Source organism: Ranitomeya imitator, chromosome 1 (assembly GCF_032444005.1).
Source record: "Ranitomeya imitator isolate aRanImi1 chromosome 1, aRanImi1.pri, whole genome shotgun sequence".
Classification (NCBI taxonomy): domain Eukaryota; kingdom Metazoa; phylum Chordata; class Amphibia; order Anura; family Dendrobatidae; genus Ranitomeya; species Ranitomeya imitator.
The window spans coordinates 133,968,625-133,989,780 of NC_091282.1; the positions used below are offsets into that span (position 1 = coordinate 133,968,625).

Consider the following 21,156-nt stretch of genomic DNA (forward strand, 5'->3'; position numbering starts at 1 on the left):
ATGTCATGGGCCCAAAAATGATACTAATAAAAACATCAACTCGTCCCGCAAAAAAACAAGACCTTACATGACTCTGTCGACCAAAATATGGAAAAATTATAGCTCTCAGAATGTGGTAACGCAAAAAATATTTTTTTGCAATAAAAAGCATCTTTTAGTGTATGACAGCTACCAAACATAAAAACCCGCTATAAAAACCCGCTATAAATAGTAAATCAAATCCCTGTTATCACCGCCTTAGTTAGGGAAAAATAAGAAATGTATTTATTTCCATTTTCCCATTAGGGTGAGGGTTGGGGCTAAAAATAGGATTGGGGCTAAAGTTAGGGTTAGGGTTGGGGCTAAAGTTAGGGTTAGAGTTGGGGCTAAAGTTAGGGTTAGAGTTAGGGCTAAAGTTAGGGTTAGGGCTGGGGCTAAAGTTAGGGCTGGGGCTAAAGTTAGAGTTGGGGCTAGAGTTGGGGTTTAGGGTTTGGATTACGTTTACGGTTGGGTTAGGGGTGTGTCAGGGTTAGGGGTATGGTTAGGGTTGGGATTAGGGTTAGGGGTGTGTTGGTGTTAGGGGTATGTTGCAGTTAGCGGTGTGGTTAGGGTTGGGATTAGGCTTAGGGGTGTATTGGGGTTAGCGTTGGAGTTAGAATTGGGAAGTTTCCACTGTTTGGGCACACCAGGGGCTCTGCAAACGCAACATGATGTCCAATCTCAATCCATACAATTCTGCGTTGAAAAAGTAAAACGATGCTCCTTCCCTTCCAAGCTCTGCTGTGCGCCCAAACAATAGTTTACCTCCACATATGGGGTATCAGCTTACTCAGGACAAATTGGACAACTTTTGGGGTCCAATTTCTCCTGTTACCCTTGGGAAAATACAAAACTGGGGGCTAAAAAATCATTTTTGTGGAAAAAAATTGATTTTTTTAGTTTCACGGCTCTGCGTTTTTACTTTAGTGAAACAATTGGGGTTCAAAGTGATCACCACAATCTAGATAAGTTCCTTGGGGGGTGAAGTTTCCAATATGGGGTCACTTGTGGGGGGTTTCTACTGTTTAGGTACATCAGGGGCTCTGCAAACACAACGTGATGCCCACAGACCATTTCATCAAAGTCTGCATTCCAAAACGCCACTTCTTCCCTTCCGAGCACTGCCATGCGCCCAAACAGTAGTTTTCTCCCACATATGGGGTATCAGCGTACTCGGGACAAATTGTTCAACAAAGAATCATGAAGCGCAAAAGTACTATAGGGCCGAGAGTAGTGCAATGCATCTCTCCCACTCGTAATACCCAGATAAACTGGTTTAATAGGGCCACTCCAAGGGTCATAAATACTAACAAAGAAATGGAGTAAGAAAATCCCAGATACCATAGTAAAAACAAATACCTTTATTTATACCATATAAACATTACAAAAAGTTCCAAAAATATAACACCAATAAAATTGCAGATAAGCACCGTAACAGATGGAAACTAAGGAGGAAAAACTCTAGTAGTACAGGTGTACATGGGGAGTATAGCGTACATCCGGGGATAAGAATGTTACTAGTATAGGGCCATAGACATAGTTATATTATAAGGTTAAATCCTGCATATATCCCCCGCTGTCAACAGACAGTATTCTATGGGGTGAACACTAAATCCATTAGTAAATGAACAATACCCACTGCATGCTTACCCATATGTAAACCGGACAGCTCACCCACTGCACACCAGGAACCCCTTGACGCACGTTTCGCCGCCAAGCTTTTTCAAAAGGGGATAATAGTCAGCTGTTCTGATGCCTTAATATAATGCCGAAACCGGAAGTGCCGCTAGGCTATTGGCGCATGCGCACCTGGATCCGGGCACCGCATCCCCAGCGGCCGTCACTGCCGTGCGAGCATAAAGGCGGAAGTCCGCCGTGTGACGTCATGACATGCGCACACACCAGTTCCAGATAGCCACAGGAGAGGCGGAGATAACCGCACCCAAGGAGCGCATGCGTCCACATAGCGGCCATTAAGATGGAGACCAAAGCTGCGGCCATACTTTGAAAGACCCATTAGTGTACGAACATACTATAGATACGGTGGGGGCGGCCAATGTAACCAAAGCACTTACTCTGCCCCACCTCAACAATGCGCTGCGAGAAGCCTCAAGATAGTAAGAATACCAACAGGTACTAAGTGTGACACAGTGAAAAAAATATGATATACACATATAGTGATTATAAAATCTTAAATATACATAAGTGAACATATGTAGCTGCACCGACTACGGCTACAGCCACACATGGAACAATAAGGATATATAAAAAACATCCTAAACTAATAAACAACATGAAATACACCATAGTAGCCTAATATTATAAAAATATATATAGTGCAGTAAAGTACATAAGATACACCATAGTAACCTATTATTATAAAAATATATATAGTGCAGTAGATGAAACCACAAGGATTCATATCAGTGATGCAACACAGGGGCGATTCTCCAGCAGCAAAGGAAGACGATAGATGAAACCACAAGGATTCGTATCAGTGATGCAACACAAGGGTGATTCTTCAGCAGCAAGAAAGGAAGGCGGTCTCTAATAGGTTCCGCTAACCGGCAAGGCAAGAAAAATAAAATTAGGAAAAAAGAACAATAAAATTACGTACACGTTAAAAACAAAGCGGGGACGATCCCACACAATATATTGAGAGAGGATGAGGACTCAGACTCCCAAATCTAATACCCTGCCCATATACATACCCCATCCAAGTAAAGAGGATAATTGAGATCATAAAAATGGGACAAAACTGATAGATTCATTTAGGCCCTTTGGGGCCATGGTGTCAAGGGTGACAATCCACCTACATTCACGTTGTGCCAACAATTGGTTTAGATTGCCACCCCTGACACCACCATGTAATCTATCAATACCCCTAATTCTCAAGCCACTGGGATCGGACCGATGAAACTTTCTGAAGTGCCTCGGTAAAGTTTTAAGTAATGACACATCCAAGACATCCTTACCGGCTATAATATCCCGGACGTGTTCGCGTGTCCTAATCTTGAGTTCCCTAGATGTGAGACCCACATAAATGAGGGAGCAGGGACAAGTAGCATAGTACACAACATGGGTAGTACTACACGAAATGTAATCACGGATTTTATATTCCCTGCTCCCATCAGATGTTTTGAAGGTCCCACATCTAAGGATGTTAGGACACGCGACACACGACCCACACGGGAAACATCCAACGCGGGGAGGACAGTTGGTAAAAAAGGGTTTTTGTGCTGCCACATAGTGGCTATGCACCAAATTATCCCTAAGGTTCCTCCCTCTGCGTTGTGTCATCAATGGAGTCTGCGGTAATTGGGCCGCAAGAGTACTGTCAGTTTTTAAAATTGGCCAGTGTCTAGTCAGAATTTCTCGCATCCGATCCCAGTGGCAGTTAGACAAATTGTACAACTTTTGAGATCCAATTTTTCCTGTTACCCTTGGGAAAATACAAAACTGGGGGCTAAAAAATCATTTTTGTGGAAAAAAAAATAATTTTTATTTTCACGGCTCTACATTATAAACTTCTGTGAAGCACTTGGGGTTCAAAGTGCTCACCATACATCTAGATAAGTTCCTTAGGGGGTCTACTTTCCAAAATTGTGTCATTTGTGGGTGATTTCAATGTTTAGGCATATCAGAGGCTCTCCAAACGAGACATGGCATCATATCTCAATTCCATCCAATTTTGCATGGAAAAGTCAAATGGCGCTTCTTCCCTTATGAGCTCTGCCATGTGCCCAAACAGTGGTTTACCCACACATATGGGGTATCAGCGTACTCAGGACAAATTGCACAACAACTTTTGGGGTCCAATTTCTCCTGTTACCCTTGAGAAAATAAAAAAATTGGGGGCAAAAAATCATTTTTGTGTAAACATTTTGTTTTATTTTTACGGCTCTACATTATAAACTTGGGGGTTAAAAGTGCTCACCACACATCAAGATAAGTTCCTTAGGGGGTCTACTTTCCAAAATGGTGTCACTTTTGTTTTGTTTTTTACTGTTTAGGCACATCAGGGGCTCTTCAAACGAGACATGCTGTCCTATCTCAATTCCAGCTAATTTTGCATTGAAAAGTCAAATGGCACTCCTTCCCTTCTGAGCTCTGCCATGCGCCCAAACAGTAGTTTACCCCCACATATTGGGTATCGGCGTACTCGGGACAAATTGTACCACGACTTTTGTGGTTCAATTTCTCCTGTTACCCTTGCTAAAATAAAACAAATTGGATCAGAAATACATTTTTTGTGAAAAAGTTAAATGTTCATTTTTTTTTTAAGCATTCCAAAAATTCCTGTGAAACACCTGAAGGGTTAATAAACTTCTTGAATGTGGTTTTAATCACCTTCAGGGGTGCAGTTTTTAGAACGGTGTGACACTTGGGTATTTTCTATCATATAGACCCCTCAAAGTGACTTCAAATGTGATGTGGCCCCTAAAAAAAAATGGTGTTGTAAAAATGAGAAATTGCTGATCAACTTTTAACCCTTAACTCCCTAACAAAAAAAAAATTGTTTCCAAAATTTTGCTGATGTAAAGTAGACATCTGGGAAATGTTACTTATTAAGTATCTTGTGTGACATATCTCTGTGATTTAAGGGCATGAAAATTCAAAGTTGGAAAATTGCGAAATTTTCAAAATTTTCGCCAAATTTTTTTTTTTTTTGCACAAATAAACTCAAGTAATGTCAAGGAAATTTTACAACTATCATGAAGTACAAAATGTCACGAGAAACCTGTGTCAGAATCAACAGGATCTGTTGTAGCGTTTCAGAGTTATAACCTCATAAAGGGACAGCGGACAGAATTGTAAAAATTGGCCTGGTCATTAACGTGCAAACCACCCTGGTGTAAAGGGGTTAATTGCATTTTTTTTACACAGTTATCATTATGGTTTATGAATATGTGTATTAATTTTGTTTTGCACTATTGAGGAATATATTTACATATAATTGGGTCTGCTGTCATCATCTGATTTCTGATATAACCGTATGTGATTCTTTTAGTCCTGATACGCGCACTGATTTTTGTTTTTTAACTAATTGCCACTAATATTGCATAAAGGCATTTTGTAATATAATTATTATCTCCTGCGTGGTGCTCTTCTGGTAGTCCATACCTTTGGTTGTTTGGGTTGTTCTATCCATTTGGTGGTATCCACTGTCTCTCACAGAGCACCGAGACTATCGAATTTTTATAGTATGTACACATTTTTTTATATATTTTAATTGAGTAGTGACTCTGGTGTGTCTGTGTTTTAACATAACAATTATGCTGATATCGCAGATCTATATTTGACATTTACAAAATGTTAGTTGCTCATATCGTATTCATGTCCGTTCCAGCTGTCAAGCCTCCAATGAACTTGAGAGCGATGAGGTCCTTTTTGTTGAGGCCAACATCATTCTCTGATGAGCTAAATATGATTTACAGAAATATACAAAATTGTTCATTGGAGGGTTTTTTAAGTTTTGGAAAACTTGTGTCTCCTGGCTCAGTTTGTTTTATAAAAGCAAACTCCTCTATACTCATCCTCCCCAGGTCCAGCACTGAGTCTGCTCCACCGCTCCCGCTGTCTGTCTGCAGTGCTGACATATCGACAGCCAAGCAGTGAGCTCAGCAGATCTGCCTGTGAGCACAGCATAAACTGCTGAGCTCAGTGATTGGCTGCACAGTTGTTGACGTGATGTCAACCCTTCAGACAGCGACATGTGAAGAGTCCCTCTGTCACCCTGTCATCACCCCCGCTGCGCGATAATGGACTCTGTGCCTGTCATATCCCTTAGCCAATCAGAACCTACCAGGGGCGGGGCCTGATAGTTTAACTGTCAGTCAAACACTGACAGAATAGATAATAGACTGTGCAACATAAAAAAAAATATGTTTTAACTGTTATTTTAAAGAAAATTAAAACATAAATTCAGAGTTTTAATAATAAAATAATTGGTGTATGTTAAACATTCTCCTGCATAACGACCCTCTATAAAATTGTATCATTTGTCATCCCATATTGTGAGCACCGTTAAAAATATGAAAAACTACACCATAATTGCTGTTTGTTAATGTCAGCTTAAAAACAAATTATACAAAAAGTGATCAAAAAATTGTATCTATTAAAAAATGATGCCTGTAAAAACTAGTTTGTTATTCAAACATCAAGCCCCCACACAGTTGTGTAAGCAGAAAAATGTAAAAGTTAGAATCTTACAATACGACAGTCAAACCAAAAGTAACATTTTTTTATAGTGATTTTTCTTCTGTAAATGTAGTAAAATAAAAAAACGTTACAAACTAGTTATCTCCTAAATCGTAGTAATTAGCAGAATAACAATATCATGTCATTTATATTACACAGCGGCTATAAAGAATAACATTTAAAAAATATTCCTGATTGAATGTTTTTTTTTGTTCATGTCTTCTACCAAAAAAAGAACAATTATCAAAAAGTTGTATGTACTAAAAAATGGTACCAGTAAAAACAAGCCTTTATACAGCTCCAGCTATCGAAAAATAAAAAAAGTTATGTGTCAGAATATGGTGACTAACAGAATGAGATTTTTTTTCTACAAAGTAATTTCTTGTGCAAAGTAATAAAACATTAAAAAAAACTATATATTTTGTATTGTGTGATTGTATCAACCCACAGAAAAAAGACAACTTGAGAATTATATTGAATGGGTATTGGTGTTTAAAAATAAACAAAAAATAGCATTTCTGTTTGTAAGGATCCGAGGTTGTGGGTTGTAATAAACACCTAAGTAGGTTAACGATTCAACTACCGTATTTTTTATTTTCTATGTCCATGGTCTTACAGCAACTCCGGGTACATGGCCACAATGCAATGCTCCCAGTCTACAAGATCCCAACTCGGGGTTGGTAGTTCCACTGACCCCATACCAGGCGATACCCACTACCTCTTAATTTTTGGTTGACTCACAGCTTTTGCATCTCCCACCAGTATAGTCTGTAGTCACAATGCAAGTTCCTCCAGACAACGGCTACAACGACCGTAACTTGTCCATCCAGCTCCAGCCGGCAACAACATATAGTACAGTCCCAGCAAGTACACAAGATGGTGCAACTGACTCACCCTTCCGCTGGTTCGCAGGGAATTAGAACCTCTACGACTTCAGGGCATCCATAGCCAACTATCCCAACCAGTAGCTCTTTCCTTTTGTCGGGCACCCATAGAGAGGAGGTAGCGGCAAGCTTCGGAGACTGACTGAGCACAGTGAGATATGTGGCCCGGTGATCTGATTGTCCCAACTTGGGTTCTCTAAACATCTTCGTGGGTTCAGTGATGGGCAGTGGAGCAGATCTGTATTCCACCAGATGGAGCCATGGTTCCTTGGGCTGATTCTGTAGAGTCTCTCTGTAGATAGAGGATGCCCCTTTTTATATTCCACAGCTATCACTGAGGGCATTCTCCAACAGGATTGGGGAAGGTGGGGGGATGTAATCCATAATTGTTCAATTAACCTGCATTTTTGTCCTTCAAGGTGTGTAGACCGGTAAACCGCAGGGGGATGATACAATACGTAATCATCAGGCATTCCAAATATTAACATACAAGAGTCAACTTAAAGGCTCATATGAACAGTGGCTGATGTCCGTTGATGCAAAAAATAAGCCCTCTTATTTATGTTTTTTTCAGAGAATGTATTATTGGTCCAAAAGCAATAAAAAATAAAATAAAACTATCTAAATTTGGTATCACTATATTTAAACTCGCCCACAGAATAAAATTTTACTATATTTGTGCAGAATAGCAAATATTGTAAAATTTTAAACCAAAAACAGTTGGTTTCTTTATATTCCTTCCTATAAAGAGTTAATAAAAGTGTGCTAAACAGTTATATGTACCTTAAAATGATGCCACTGACAAAAGTCATCTCGGAATAAAACAAGCTTTATATGACTATATCACTGAGAAAATTTTAAAAAAGTTGTGACTCTTGGAATGTGATAATAGAAACTGAAAAAAATAGCAAAATGGGCAAAAGTGGCTGTGACGCGGAAAATTCACACTCTTAGGTATTTTCAGCAATTATGCATCAATGTAAAATTATTACCATAGCTTAAGTTAAATAATTAGGTGACATACTTGTTTGGTCTCCTGTGGAGGATAAAAATCATTGGTGTGGGTAAAATAGTTTTTTTTTCTATCTTTCCTCTGTAGTTCCGCAGATTCTCTTCTGGCTTCAGCAAGGAATGGGCAGATAAATGTCAATTAGTCACTAATTGTGGCTGCCCGCTCCATTCACACTCTTCTGATTTCCAATTTCAGGCATCAGGACTGTGTAGGGATCATCTCGGGCTGCTGTCTCACCGATAATGCTCTCGCTGGGAAACAGTAATCTGAATCGACAGACACATTTTGTGCCTTGACCACCCCATGTATCTTGTTAGCAGCGAAAATCCGACCTACTGATTGTGTTACGTGAGAATGTGCATTGGAATTTTCAACAGATTTACCACAGATTTCACGTTGTACATTACAAAGGGTGAACTTTACTGTGAAAATATGCAGAATAGAGCAACATGTTCGGGATGTTAAAGGAATTTGTCTCCAGGTTTTTGCCCTGATTCCAGAGATGTAGCACTTAATTTACTGGTTGTTGCAATTTTGATAAGCAGACAACTGATTGTCAGATTTCTGTGTACTGTACACTGTGTATAGGCAGAAGGCAGCCAATCAGTGATGAGGTCATACTATACAGGGCTTATAAATATAGAGGACTACATGGCAGCAGTTTTACTAGTTCTCTAGTGATAAGTTCCTGCTGACAAAACAGTGATTTTATCAAATCTACATAAAGCAGCCCAGTAAGTGACAAATCGCTGTAATCAGTGTCTCCTTCTCTACATTATTCGGCTCTTACAGTAGGTACCAAAAACCTGATGACAGATCTCTTTAAAATCCACACCTCAAGTCAATTCTCATAAAATCCCATTCTCTATATTGCTTTTTTACTAAGCTTTGGTTTTCCACCATGTGTGAATATTCCTTAAAGGGAGTCTGTCACCTGAATTTGGCGGGACTGGTTTTGGGTCATATGGGCGGAGTTTTCGGGTGTTTGATTCACCCTTTCCTTACCCGCTGGCTGCATGCTGGCTGCAATATTGGATTGAAGTTCATTCTCTGTCCTCCATAGTACATGCCTGCGCAATGCAATCTTGCCTTGTGCAGGCGTGTACTATGGAGGACAGAGAATGAACTTCAATCCAATATTGCAGCCAGCATGCAGCCAGCGGGTAAGGAAAGGGTGAATCAAACACCCGAAAACTCCGCCCATATGACCCAAAACCAGTCCCGCCAAATTCAGGTGACAGGTTCCCTTTAAAGGGAGCCTGTCACCAGTTTTTAAGACTACCACCTTAATCACCACCTGTAAAAAATAGGGCTATATACCGCTCTGACTTCCTCTATATACCCCCAAAAACCTTTTGAAATTCTTTGCCGCTTTATGTAAATTTGTAAATTCTGACGGTCTGGTCCGATAGGCGTCCTTGCGGCGGCGGCGTCTATCCTTCCTCCCGGCTGCTGATCACCGCTCTCCCGCTCTGATTGACATGGCGCAGGAGGCCCCATCCACATAGCTGGGTGAAATCTCACGCCTGCACACTTTGCTTTGCCCTACTGTGCCAGAGCCTAAAACATAAGAACGCATGCACCCTTATGTTTTAGGCCTGTAGTAAGACAGAGCAAAGTGTGCAGGTATGAGCCGATGATGTTTTTGTGCAGGTGCGAGGTTTCGCCTGGCTATATGGATGACGCAGGAGGCCTCATGATCATGAGCATCAATCACAGCAGGAGAATGGTGAACAGCAGCCGGGAGACGGGATAGATGCCATAAAAGGGATGCTGACCGGACCAGACAATCAGGAGAATTTCAAAAGGTGTTTGCAGGGTATACAGGAGGAGTCAGAGGGTTATATACCCCTTTATGGTAAGCAGCACAGGCGCTGATTACGGTGCTAGACTTAGTTTAGACATGACAAAACTGTTGACAAGTTCCCTTTAATACTTTGTATGTCATGTGTTATTGATTTCTGTAAGCTTGCATTTGTTACTTTGTGCTTTTATACAGAGTATACATTTCCACATAGCAAGAAAAGAAACTCTGATTGGAGAAGTGACGAATGAAAGCAATCTACCGCTTCACAGTATCGTCAACATCACCAGAAATGGCAAAACTTGTATCCTGTTTGGAGTCAAGAGAATAATAATCAGATTTAAGAATAAAACTCGGCTGGACCAGACAAACACAAATTTCAGCCTCTCCAACAATGTGGATGTAGAGAAATCAAACTGCAATGAAGACAATTCCACGTAAGCAAGTATGGATTTAGTTTTCATAAATTGTATCTGCTGCTGCCGTATGAATTGAAGCGTTGTGTCCATGACGTAAAACATCCCTGACCCCCGAGGTGTGAGCTCATCGGGGCTGGACCTTCTTCTACTGTGTCCCTTCTGTTCATGGTGTCTGTGCATCCCACTCTTCAATGCTGACATCCAGAAGTGGCCGCAAGGTGTTTTTTTCTATAGCACTGTTGTCTTTCTGTACATGTCTTGTAATGTCTTAGAAGCTGTCAATGTGGATCAAATATTCAGGTTTTGAATGAAAATATTAATATTGTTACTATTTTTTTGTTGAATCAACATCAGTATGAAGCTTCCTTCAGGTATCCGTGATTTTTCTTGTGTTTTATTTTTCTATCAGAGTGTTTGGTCAATGTATCCGTTTTTACCATCAGAGTTTCATTAGTTTTTCTTGAATGAAAGAAAATGATGGTGGTTTTTGTTCAATCGGAGATGGTTCAATCTATTACAAGCTGACGGCACATTGATAGCATTCGAGTGCTGTCCAATTTTTTTAACCGAACCATAGAGCTTGATCCGACACTCAATATTGGACAAGTCCCCTTGCTTTTGGGTGGCCCACTTGGTCTAAGAAAAAAATCCGACATGTGAAATACCTCATAGAGTATCATAGGCACGAGTGCTATCTGTGAGAAAATCTGGCATCTGAAGTTCTATGTTCACACACTGTACATCATGTCTGACTGTCCTTTTCACATGTCTTTTTTCAAAATTCAAATAGAACTTGGCTCAATTACTAATATTAATACCATTTAATTCCACCAGTGATAAACTAATCTGTTTGTCTCTGTTTGACAAGCCTACCTCTGATAACCATGTATCTGTATTTGTTTTTAGTACAATGTCTATGTCTGAAAACAACGGGTTTTTTTCTGTTCACATGTATCACATATACTCCGTTGGCGGCCTGGACCACAACTGGGATATGTGAAGAAATATGTTTTAACCTACAGTCATGAATATAGATCGCAGGTCCTCTTTGGGTTCGGCTTGGTGATGAGCTTCAGTGGAGCGCATTGATTAGCACTTGGTGTGGAAGGCGTTAAAAGTTATTTTTTGGTCCGGCAAGTGTAGGAAGCCGGGGCCAGGGCTGAGGTCATGGCTGGCAGTAACCCCTGTATGACCCCCTGGCCCCCTCCCAGCACAAGATCATGTTTTCTTCTGAGTACCTTGGTGCTGCTTCTTTGTGCCATCTGGGATCTACCGGCACGAGAGTGTATTCTCTACAGACGGCTTCGCAATTAAAGAGTCGCAGTCCGGCTTCATTTTAACTTCAACTTCTTTACTTAACACAACATTATCCAGGGCACAGTCAATCATAACAATTGGCAACACTTTCCCTTGCCTCTTCTCTCTGCGCTAAGCCTGTCCCCGGGACATTTTGTTTCCTTCGGTCACTCTGTGTCCTCAATGCTCAGAATTCCTGCTTCTCATGGGGGTATTCTCTGCTGTTTCACCCTGGTCCTTAGATTAGCGGCCCACGCAACAATCTGCCACATCTTGGATACCTTGCTCCCATTCTGCTTAGCCTTCTTCCCGCAGCACTGCAGTCCCACTTATACTGCACCGCTATCTCTCTAGTGTCGCTGTGCTTCGTTCTGTACTCTGGCCCCCGGGATACTGAGTGCTGGGCCCACTCTTCTAACAAACGGTAGCTAGCCAGCCCTGTGTTCCACACGGGCGCCCTGGCCCCAGCTGCCATTGCCCGGGAAAACCTCACTGCTTATCTCATTGTGTCCCTCCTACAATTAACTATTTGCTATCCTTCTTATAGTGCCCCCATCTAGTGGCCAACTTGGGGTATTACTCCCCTAGCACTATAACTAATAAACGGCCCTGGGTACTCACTTTCCCTATCATGCAATAACTGTGCAAAACATGTAGACAATCAGACATATATACGTCAGAACACTAATGGTAATACACGTTATTAATGTAGCAGTACCAAAAATACAGTAGTGATACTGCTACACTATTTGGTGTATTATCACATTAAGTAAACATATTAAAGGCATAAAACATATCAATATTATCTGCCGCCCCTAATCCTGCACCCTTCCCTTTAATGGTACGAACATCTCTGCTACTCGCTGTTATCTGCCGCCCCTAATCCTGCACCCTTCCCTTTAATGGTACGAACATCTCTGCTACTCGCTGTTATCTGCCGCCCCTAATCCTGCACCCTTCCCTTTAATGGTACGAACATCTCTGCTACTCGCTGTTATCTGCCGCCCCTAATCCTGCACCCTTCCCTTTAATGGTACGAACATCTCTGCTACTCGCTGTTATCTGCCGCCCCTAATCCTGCACCCTTCCCTTTAATGTGCCTGTTGACTGTATGCTAAATGCATTTGTTGCATTGTATTACTTACTGCTGTCCATCCATGCTGGGGTCACAGGAGACATTATTGTGTTCAAGGTGTTAGAGCAAATGTTTGCAGCCAGGTCTAGTGCCTTTGATCTTGTAACCTCCCCCAGGGTGTTGGCCAATTGCTAATTTATCCCAAATAAGGACCCACAATCCCTCTCACCTGATCCTTTAGTCAGTCCTATAAATTTAGTAGCATCTTAAGGGGTGCACGCGTGTGGGGTCAGGCACGCGCATCTCTGCAGCAAAGCATCACGGCAGCTAAGCATACAGACGCCGCAGTTATTTCAACGGCAGGAGTCACGACCCCACTCTATGTTCTGTTTCTTCTGGGTGTGTCTTCCGAGTAAGCACTTCTTATTACTTGAATCTAGCTTTCTATTAACCCATCTTACTTCTTTGCCATGTTTACCTATGCCCCTACATTGTTTGCTCCACTAGTCCTCTCTCTCCTTCGCTATCACAAATCCCAGCACTCCCTAACCTAATAATCATCTCCCCTTCCCTCTTACCTCCCCACCTGTCCTCCTCTGCTGACCTGCTCCTCAACCTCAAATCTGTCCAACAAACACATAAAACAAGTCGGCCACTCCCTTTCTCCCACCTGCTCTCTCTCTCTCCTTCTCCTCACTGCTGGAGACATATATCCCATCCCTGGACCCCCACATCTCATACCTCTCATTACTACTCCCTCCTATCACTCACTATCCAACATGAACTTCCGCACTCTTTCCAACATAAAACCCGTGCCCCTGACGCCCACCCCCCCGCTCCCTCTCTCTGGAGCACTCTGGAATGCCCGCTCAATCTGCAATAAGCTTCATGTGATTCACGACCTTTTTCTCTCCCGCAATCTTGCCTTCCTTGGCCTCACAGAAACATGGCTAACACCCTCTGACACCGCCTCCCCTGCTGCGCTGTGTTACGGAGGCCTCCACTTCACCCACACCCCTCTACCCGGCAACAAACATGGTGGAGGAGTGGGTCTTCTCCTTTCTTCAAACTGCACCTCTAACCCAATCCCACCTCTTCCCTCCCTTATCCTCCCCTCTTTTGAAGTCCATTCTGTCCGCATCTACTCTCCCTCCATCCTCCAAGTGGCAGTCATATACCGACCTCCGGGCCCGGCCACTGCCTTTATTGACCGATTCTCCACCTGGCTTCTTCACTTTCTCTCTGCTGACACTCCCACCATCATCATGGGTGACTTCAACATCCCCATTGATACCCTTCAGTCAACAGCCTCCAAACTTCTGTCCCTTACCTCATCCTTTGGACTTACTCAGTGGTCCTCCGCAGCCACCCACATGGATGGGCATACACTAGACCTGGTATTCACCCGTCTCTGCTCTCTATCTAACTTCACCACCTCCCCTCTCCCTCTATCCGACCACCATCTGCTCACCTTCTCATCCCTGTCCTCCTCACCAATCATCCATATCCAGCAACATGCGCACCCACGCAGAAACCTTGCACACCTAGACACCCACACACTCTATGACTCCATCCTACCACTGGCATCCATATCCTCACTCCACGACACAGACAGTGCTGCTGCTTTCTACAATGCCACTCTCGCATCAGCTATTGACACGGTTGCCCCTCTCGTCCATGGCAGAGCACGACGTATCAATAGACAACCTTGGCATAATAACACCACCAAAAAGCTAAGGCAAGTGTCCAGGGTTGCGGAGCGGCGTTGGAAGAGAACACACTCGCAAGACGACTTCACTGTATTCAAACAAGCAACACTCGCTTTTAAATCTGCACTCACCTCTGCTAAACAGGCCTACTTCACAACCCTCGTATCTTCCCTATCCCACAACCCCAAACAGTTATTCAAAACATTTAACTCCCTCCTCCGCCCCCCACTGCCCCCTCCAACCTCCCTCATCTCTGCTGAGGACTTTGCCACACACATTAAAAATAAGATCGACCAGACAAGGCAAGACTTTATTGTTCAACCACCACAACCCCTTAGTATACCAGACCAATGCCCAAACCCCATAACCTCCCTATCCAACATCACTGAAGGGGGACTTAATTGTCTCCTCTCCAAATCCCACCTCACCACCTGTGCGCTCGACCACATCCCATCCCACCTCCTCCCCAACCTCACCACCACACTTATCCCATCCCTAACCCACCTCTTCAACCTATCACTAACTTCTGGCACCTTCCCCTCTGCGTTCAAACATGCCACAATCACGCCTATCCTTAAAAAGCCAACCCTCGATCCAACTGCTATGTCCAGCTATCGCCCAATATCGCTGCTCCCATTTGCTTCCAAACTCCTGGAGCAGCACGTCCATGCTGAACTCTCCTCCCACCTCTCATCTAACTTGTTGTACGACAATCTACAATCTGGTTTCCGCCCCCATCACTCAACTGAGACTGCCCTGACCAAAATCACTAACGACCTACTTACCGCCAAAGCTACTGGACAATACTCTGTACTCCTCCTTCTAGACCTGTCCTCTGCTTTCGACACAGTTGACCACTGCCTCCTACTACAGATCCTCTCCTCCTTTGGCATCAAAGACCTCGCCCTATCCTGGATCGCCTCGTACCTTTCCAACCGCACATTCAGCGTCTCCCACTCCCATACTACCTCCTCATCCCACCCTCTCTCTGTTGGAGTCCCCCAAGGCTCTGTTCTAGGACCCCTACTCTTCTCAATCTATACACTTGGCTTGGGACAACTCATAAAGTCCCATGGATTCCAGTACCACCTCTATGCTGATGACACTCAGATCTACCTCTCTGGCCCAGACGTCACCGCTCTGCTGTCCAGAATCCCAGAGTGCCTATCAGCCATATCCTCCTTCTTCTCCTCTCGCTTCCTCAAACTCAATGTGGACAAATCTGAACTCATCATCTTTCCTCCATCCCACAAATCTTCCTTACTTGACCTATCTATCGCAGTCAATGACATCATGCTTTCCCCTGTACCCGAAGTCCGCTGCCTCGGAGTAACCTTCGACTCTGCCCTGTCCTTCAAACCACATATCCAAGCTGTTTCCACCTCCTGTCGCCTCCAGCTCAAAAATATCTCCAGGATCCGTCCTTTCCTCAACCCCCAATCTACTAAAATGCTTGTGCACGCCCTCATCATTTTCCCGCCTTGACTACTGCAACATCCTTTTCTGTGGCCTCCCTGCTAACACCCTTGCACCTCTCCAGTCCATCCTTAACTCTGCTGCCCGACTAATCCATCTCTCTCCTCGCTACTCCTCCGCTTCCCCCCTCTGCAAATCTCTTCACTGGCTCCCATTCCCTCAGCGTATCCAGTTCAAATTGCTAATACTGACCTACAAAGCCATCCACAACCTGTCTCCTCCATATATCTCTGAACTAATCTCTCGATATCTTCCCTCACGTGACCTCCGGTCCTCCCAAGACCTCCTTCTCTCCTCCACACTTATTCGCTCCTCATCCAATCGCCTCCAAGACTTCTCCCGAATATCCCCCATCCTCTGGAACTCTCTGCCCCAACACTTCCGACTATCAACCACAGTCGGATCCTTCAGACGGAACCTGAAAACTCATCTCTTCAGGAAAGCCTACAGCCTGCACTGACACCGCTGCTGCCTCATCACCAACGAAGCTACCGCCTCACCAACACCGGAGCTACCGCCTCACCAACACCGGAGCTACCGCCTCACCAACACCGGAGCTCCTGCAACCCTCAACCTACTGTCTCCTTCCCCATAATCCTGTAGAATGTAAGCCCGCAAGGGCAGGGTCCTCGCCCCTCTGTATCAGTCCGTCATTGTTAGTTTGTTTACTGTATGTGATATTTGTAACTTGTATGTAACCCCTTCTCATGTACAGCACCATGGAATCAATGGTGCTATATAAATAAATAATAATAATAATAATAATAATATCACATCCCCTACACAGGGATTCCATATGGCTCTAATCTCAGCTGCTGCATCTTGCTGCCACTCCCTTCCATTAGTAACATAGTTATTAAGGTTGAAGGAAGACTTTAAGTCCATCTAGTTCAACCCATAGCCTAACCTAACATGCCCTAACTTAGACGCACTCCTATCTCTCTTCTATGCCAGTTATAGGTTTTCTTTGCTGACCTCTCTGGAGACGTTGTTCCAGTTAAAGCTCTGGAGTTCCATTTGCTATTTGATTTCACCCTATTTGTCTCCCTCCTGTGTTTTCTTACCGTAGTAGTGAGACTAATGTCTTGTTGCCCTACTCATTAGTCAGGGTTAGCTCACGGCTAGCCAGGACTTAGGCATGTGATCACGCACAGGGGGAAGGCCCCGTCTAGGCCATTAGGAAGCACAGAGTTCTGTATCAAGTGAGTGTTTAGGGGTCTTCCTCCCCTCTCCCTATCGGCAGGGCTTCCTTTACATTTTATCAGTGTTTTTCCCTCTTTTGCATCACCCAGGGGGTATTCTCTTGCCCCAATGTGATACCCATGTTGTTCTCACTGAAGAAATCTCTAGCTTCATCCTCCTCCTCCTTCAGTCTGACAGTTTTATAGCAGTGCAGAGAAATTGATTGCACCCAACTGCAAAACAAATAAACATTCAGGAGGATGACCTTGGAGATAACCCCCTTTGTGTTCAGTTAGGGTACCGTCATACAGTGGCACTTTGATCGCTAGGACGGCACGATCCGTGACGTTCCAGCGATATCGTTACGATCTCGCTGTGTCTGACATGCTACTGCGATCAGGGACCCCGCTGAGAATCGTACGTCGTAGCAGATCGTTTGAAACTTTATTTCGTCGCTGGATCTCCCGCTGACATCGCTGAATCGGCGTGTGTGACGCCGATTCAGCGATGTCTTCACTGGTAACCAGGGTAAACATCGGGTTACTAAGCACAGGGCCGCGCTTAGTAACCCGATGTTTACCCTGGTTACTAGCGTAAACGTTAAAAAAACAAACACTACATACTTACCTTCAGCTGTCTGTCCCCGGCGCTCTGCTTCTCTGCACTCCTCCTGCATCCTGTGTCAGCGCCGGCCAGCCGGAAAGCAGAGCGGTGACATCACCGCTGTGCTTTCCGGCTGACCGGCGCTGACAGTGCTGAGGAAAGCAGAGCGCCGGAGGACAGACAGCTGAAGGTAAGTATGTAGTGTTTGTTTTTTTAACGTTTACGCTGGTAACCAGGGTAAACATCGGGTTACTAAGCGTGGCCCTGCGCTTAGTAACCCGATGTTTACCCTGGTTACCGGGGACCTCGGGACCGTTGGTCGCTGGAGAGCTGTCTGTGTGACAGCTCTCCAGCGACCAAACAGCGACGCTGCAGCGATCGACATCGTTGTCGGTATCGCTGCAGCGTCGCTTGGTGTGACGATACCCTTAGGAAAATATGTGTTTCTTCACAGATGACAGCCGTGCTTCCGGCTCTTGGCAGTTGAGATGTAGGTGAGCTGTATGTCTTCAGTCTGCAGTCTGTCTTGACATGTGACTAGGACGGGCTGCAGTTTACATTATATCAGGGAGGCCATTTTATCTCATTTTTGGAGAATCCCTTTAACTGTTACATCATATGAATAATCAAGTGAACTGTGTTTGAAATGCAAGGAGTGCTGTTTGCTCTTGTATTGAAATTGCTAGTAGATTTAGTTATGTCTTACAATATTGCCTAATTACAAATCATAAGGTAAGTGTTCATTGTTTTTTGTAAGCCAAAACCAGTATTTGCACATAAACTCAGAACAAACATAATGGAAAGATTCAGAGCTCTTCTGTATTTTGGAGATATGCCTCGTTTTGGTTTGCAAATAATCATGACACACTGATCAAATACTGCCATGTGAAAAAAGCCTTACCTTTTTAGCCTTTCTTTCCCATTTTTATACAGTCTTGACAGATATTTACACCAGTAGTCAAAGTTTTTTCTTGCAATAGTTTTAATAAGCATTGGGTATGAAATTGAGGCCCTGGTGGTGCTGTGGCCTCTGTTGGACCTAGCGACAACTATGTGCTCTTCCTGTGACAATGGTGGGGGTGGGGTTGGACCACCTTGCAGCAGATTTACTAGTCCTCTAGTGATGATCTCCTGCTGATAAACCATTGATTTTTATAAAAAAAAAATACAGCAAGCAAACCAATAAGTGACTCGTCACCGGAATCAAATCTCATATAAAAGTATTCAAAGTTAATAGACACTCACTGGTCACTTTTTTGCTACTCTCACCTATTCTCCAGAACAGACAGTGGCTGTATATGGAAAGAGTGTCCATCTCTCTGAGGGACAAATAACGAAATTGTATCATATATATATAAGACCCAATTCATTATTGCATTTACGCTTGTTTTTTGCCTTTTTTTTGTGCGTTTTTCACTTATTTTACTTTTTTCGAATTTGTACTTTTTTAAAGTCTATTTTATGTGGTCTCTTTTTTTCCTTTTTTTATGTTTGCCATTGAGGGCAGAGTTTAGGATTTCCAGATGTTTCCACCTAAATGATCATTTGCAACTTTTCAAAATAAAAACAATCACAAAATTTGTAGCAAATGTTCTTTCAGCTCCACCCTCAAAGTTATTTTATACATGCCACAAAGTTGGTCCAGTTTTTGTGCCATTTTTCAAATTGATCAGCTGCACTAAAAAAATCTCAAAAAATTTTCAAGACAGAAAAAAGAGTGTTTTTGGTTTTGCGCCTCCATGTTGATGACTTTGGTGCAAAAGCCATCAGCATATACCACATGACAAAAAAAGAAAAGTGACCTAAAAAGATCGGAAACGATGAATCGGACCCAGAGGGATTTCAGTCAGTTTATAGGTCATCATTGATCATTTGAGGTCCAGCCGTTGGAGAACTGGTGGTGGTCAGCTGATTGTCAGGAGATTTTTATCAGCAGTCGGTGGAGGTTTGTACTATAGCTCAATTCTTTGTGTTGAAGTTGGAATTACTGTTTATAAAACTGTTCTTAGTTGTCTACTAAAATTACAGTAAATTATCTCTGAAGTGGTTCCTCTAATTACTGGCAATGGCTCACCACCATTAAATATTGTATTTCAGTCATATGCACATTACTTTATTGACTTATGTTTATTTTCTTATTTGCAGACTTACTCTAACATTTTTCAAAGTTAGACACTTAAAGGGACTTGCCTTAAGGTAAGCCATGATTATGTATTCTGGAATTAAATGTAAGCCAATAGGTCACTGACTGTATACAATGCCACATCTCTGTTACCTTCAGTACCTTAGTTGTAGAATAATTTTGGTTAATATGTGATGTTACCTAATTTCCTCACTCCGATTTCAAAATACTCAGAAATGTGGGCTGAAAGGGTTTTTCATGTTATAACTAATGATGAGCGAGCACTAAAATGCTTGGGTACTTGTTACTCGAGTCGGGCAAATCGTAATGCTCGGGTGTTTGACCTGAGTAATGAGTATAATGGAAGTTCATGGGAAATTCAAACATTTTTGTGGCGGCCCCCCAGAGGTCTAGAGGGGGTCTAAAATTTCTGAAAAAAATGGAAACTGCGCTGAAATCGCATGGGAAAAGCATGTGGAAGACCCTTGAAAGCATCTTTGAATCCCAGGTTGGTTCTGAGGACATTGTTTTCAGAGTATTATGCCACTTTTACGGACTGACAATAAAACATACAAAACCGCATTTAAAATGGATTTGACTAGAAAAAATATAAAACATTCTTTCCAGGATACTAACTTGCATATAAGGCAAAATAAATAAGAGAAAATGCTCCTCCACACCTTGGGCTATGTATACACTCAGTGTTTTTGCTGCGCTTTTGCACGTTTGCATTGCCTTAAAGAAACATTTAACAGGAAATGTAATTTTATCATTTTATTACCGTATCTGTCCATGTGGTATGTGAGACACGATCAGACACATTGAAAGTCACAATTTTTTTTCAGGGCTATCAGCTGGCCCCCACTATTTTTAGAGAGCCAGCAGGTGTCTTGTGGACAGATAAGACCAAGATAGAGTATTTTGGTAAATCACATCATTCTACTGTTTACTGTAAATGGAATGAGGGCTACAAATAAAAGAACATAGCAGTTACAGTCAAATATGATGGCGGTTAAAAGATATTTTGGGGTTGTTTTACTACCTCTGGTCCTGGGTGCCTTGACTGTGTGCAAGACATCATGAAATGTGAAGATTCCAAAAGGATTTTGGGTTGCAACTTAGTGTCCGGGGTCAGAAAGCTGGATTTGCATCCTAGGACATGGCTCCTCCAGCAGGACAATGACCCCAAACATACTTCAAGAAGCACCCAGAAATTGATGGAAACAAAGTACTATAGCATTCAGAAGTGGCAATTCCAGCTCCAGTAACGTTAAGTCTCCCACCACTACCTTTTACATACAGATGCTAGAAACTGTGAATGAGCACATTAAATCGGTTAATTTGGCTAGGTTTGA

At 42.9% G+C, this 21,156-nt stretch overlaps 1 protein-coding gene across 1 annotated transcript in view; it reads left to right on the forward strand.

Moving 5' to 3' along the window:
• Positions 1-21,156, forward strand: part of LOC138664469 (V-type proton ATPase subunit S1-like protein) — a 152,396-nt gene that overhangs the window by 90,212 nt on the left and 41,028 nt on the right. The window contains exons 4-5 of the mRNA XM_069751199.1: positions 10,115-10,356; positions 19,825-19,875. Of these exons, the coding sequence (XP_069607300.1) occupies positions 10,115-10,356; positions 19,825-19,875 (293 nt within the window). The remainder of the gene's footprint in view (positions 1-10,114; positions 10,357-19,824; positions 19,876-21,156) is intronic.